Source organism: Amphimedon queenslandica, unplaced genomic scaffold, assembly GCF_000090795.2.
Source record: "Amphimedon queenslandica unplaced genomic scaffold, v1.1 AMPQUscaffold_6076_Cont21962, whole genome shotgun sequence".
Classification (NCBI taxonomy): Eukaryota; Metazoa; Porifera; class Demospongiae; order Haplosclerida; family Niphatidae; genus Amphimedon; species Amphimedon queenslandica.
Genome location: NW_003553629.1, coordinates 1 through 1,799, shown reverse-complemented (window position 1 = coordinate 1,799; position 1,799 = coordinate 1). Strand labels below are relative to the sequence as shown.

The following is a 1,799-nucleotide window of genomic DNA, read 5'->3' as shown; positions in this document are numbered from 1 at the left end:
TTAGCAAGAATAAAAATATATTAAACTTGCAAAGTTTGAATGCTAGCAAATATTTCCAATATGGTAGTTACTATAAATAGAATGTTACTATAAATAGAGCAGCTACCTGACTCGTGCTTCACAGTATCAAATGAGGTGCTCAGTCTACGATGTTCGGCTTCCAAGTGCTTCACTTTAGAACGTAACTGCTCGTTCTCAACGAGGCCTTCTTGAGAGGAGGCGGAGAAGGAGAGAGAGTAGGAGAAAAGACAAGAGATAAGCTCTTGAATGCTGTGGCAGTTCTGTAAAGCATAGACCAGCTGTTGCTGCTGCTCGGGGGAAAATGATTCAGGAAGCTAAAAGAAAAATAAAATAATAAATATAAATATAAAATTTAGAAGTACATGCAGCAATTTTGTAGAAACATACATGTACATGTACAGTGTACCATTAGGTCCACACTACCTGTCCTTAATACATGTACAGTGTAGCCTCTTTATTAAGGACACCATTGGACCCACACTACCTGTCCTTAATACATGTACAGTGTAGCCTCTTTATTAAGGACACCATTGGGCCCACACTACCTGTCCTTAATACATGTACAGTGTAGCCTCTTTATTAAGGACACCATTGGGCCCACACTACCTGTCCTTAATACAGAGGTGTCCTCATTTCAGAGGTGCTTTTGTATAGGTTTGTACCAATTGGAACATTATATACTCATTTCTTATCATTGTACAAATCCTTCCTTACCACACTAGTGGTGACATCTTCATTAAGTATACTGACAATGTTTGAGACGCCATCAACAGAGCTGGGAAGGTAACCTGATGATGCATATATATCTGAAGCCTCTGATGGAGCAGATATCTATTTTTAAAACAAGAAAAAAATATAATATTTATAAATTATAAAAAAGAGAGAGAGAGATGTTGTACATTAAATATGAGAGGTAGCTAAAGAATTAAAGTCTTACCAAAGACTTTGCTTTCTTAGCTCCAGACTGCACTTCCCTCTCCTGCTGTCTCTCCGGGTCACAGTCTGTGCTGGATATCTTATGAAGTGGTTGAGTTCCTTTGGCTCCTCCTTTTATAGCCACGCCCTCTCCGCTCTTGTGAAGCAAAGGGTCACCTTTTATTAGCTGACAGTGTAGCTTCTGATTCTCATCTTTGAGGGTCCACTTCTCCCTCTCTGTTTCTCTTAGCTATTGAAGAATATAATGAATTAGTTGAAATTTACATTGAATTTCAAATTGACAGATCTCGAAATGCTAGATACATGTACATGTGATATCTCGATCATTTCATTTTTTTGGAATATACATTATTGCACTTTTAAAAACTATTAGTAACATACGCATGTACTTCATCATTTATTTTCTTAATTACATGCTGCTTTCTTTTCTCTCTCTCTCTCCCCCACCTGTTCTTTCAGTTGCTCTGTCTCCTGCTTAAGTGATGAGTACAGTCTTTGAAGTCGCTCCATGTCAAGCTCATCTTTAACTCGCCTTCCATCATCATGGTAACCTAAAAATTATAATTTCATTAAATTAAATTAAAAACTAATTCCTCAACAATTCTATCTACATGTACATGTACAATAGAAGATGTGTTGTACCTTTGGCATGTCCTCTACTGCTGGTATCTGAATCTCCTTCATCTTGCGGTAGTCTCTTAGCTGATCTCTCCTTCTCTCTCAAAGCCTAATAAGAATTAAGAGAGAAGTGACATAAAAAAGACAATTAAATAAGGAATTATTTATTTACTTGTACATGTGTACATGTATTTATATGGTGATGCAAGTATATACATGTACAT

At 36.8% G+C, this 1,799-nt stretch overlaps 1 protein-coding gene across 1 annotated transcript; it reads right to left on the bottom strand.

Annotated features, from left to right (window-relative positions):
• Positions 1-20: 20 nt before the first annotated feature.
• On the bottom strand, positions 21-1,684 carry LOC109592172 (uncharacterized; the record flags this gene model as incomplete). Its single annotated transcript, XM_020007703.1, has 5 exons — positions 21-335; positions 736-852; positions 959-1,186; positions 1,405-1,508; positions 1,600-1,684. Coding segments are annotated over 5 exons (849 nt in total), but the record flags the coding sequence as incomplete, so codon positions are not given.
• Between the last annotated feature and the right edge of the window lie 115 nt (positions 1,685-1,799).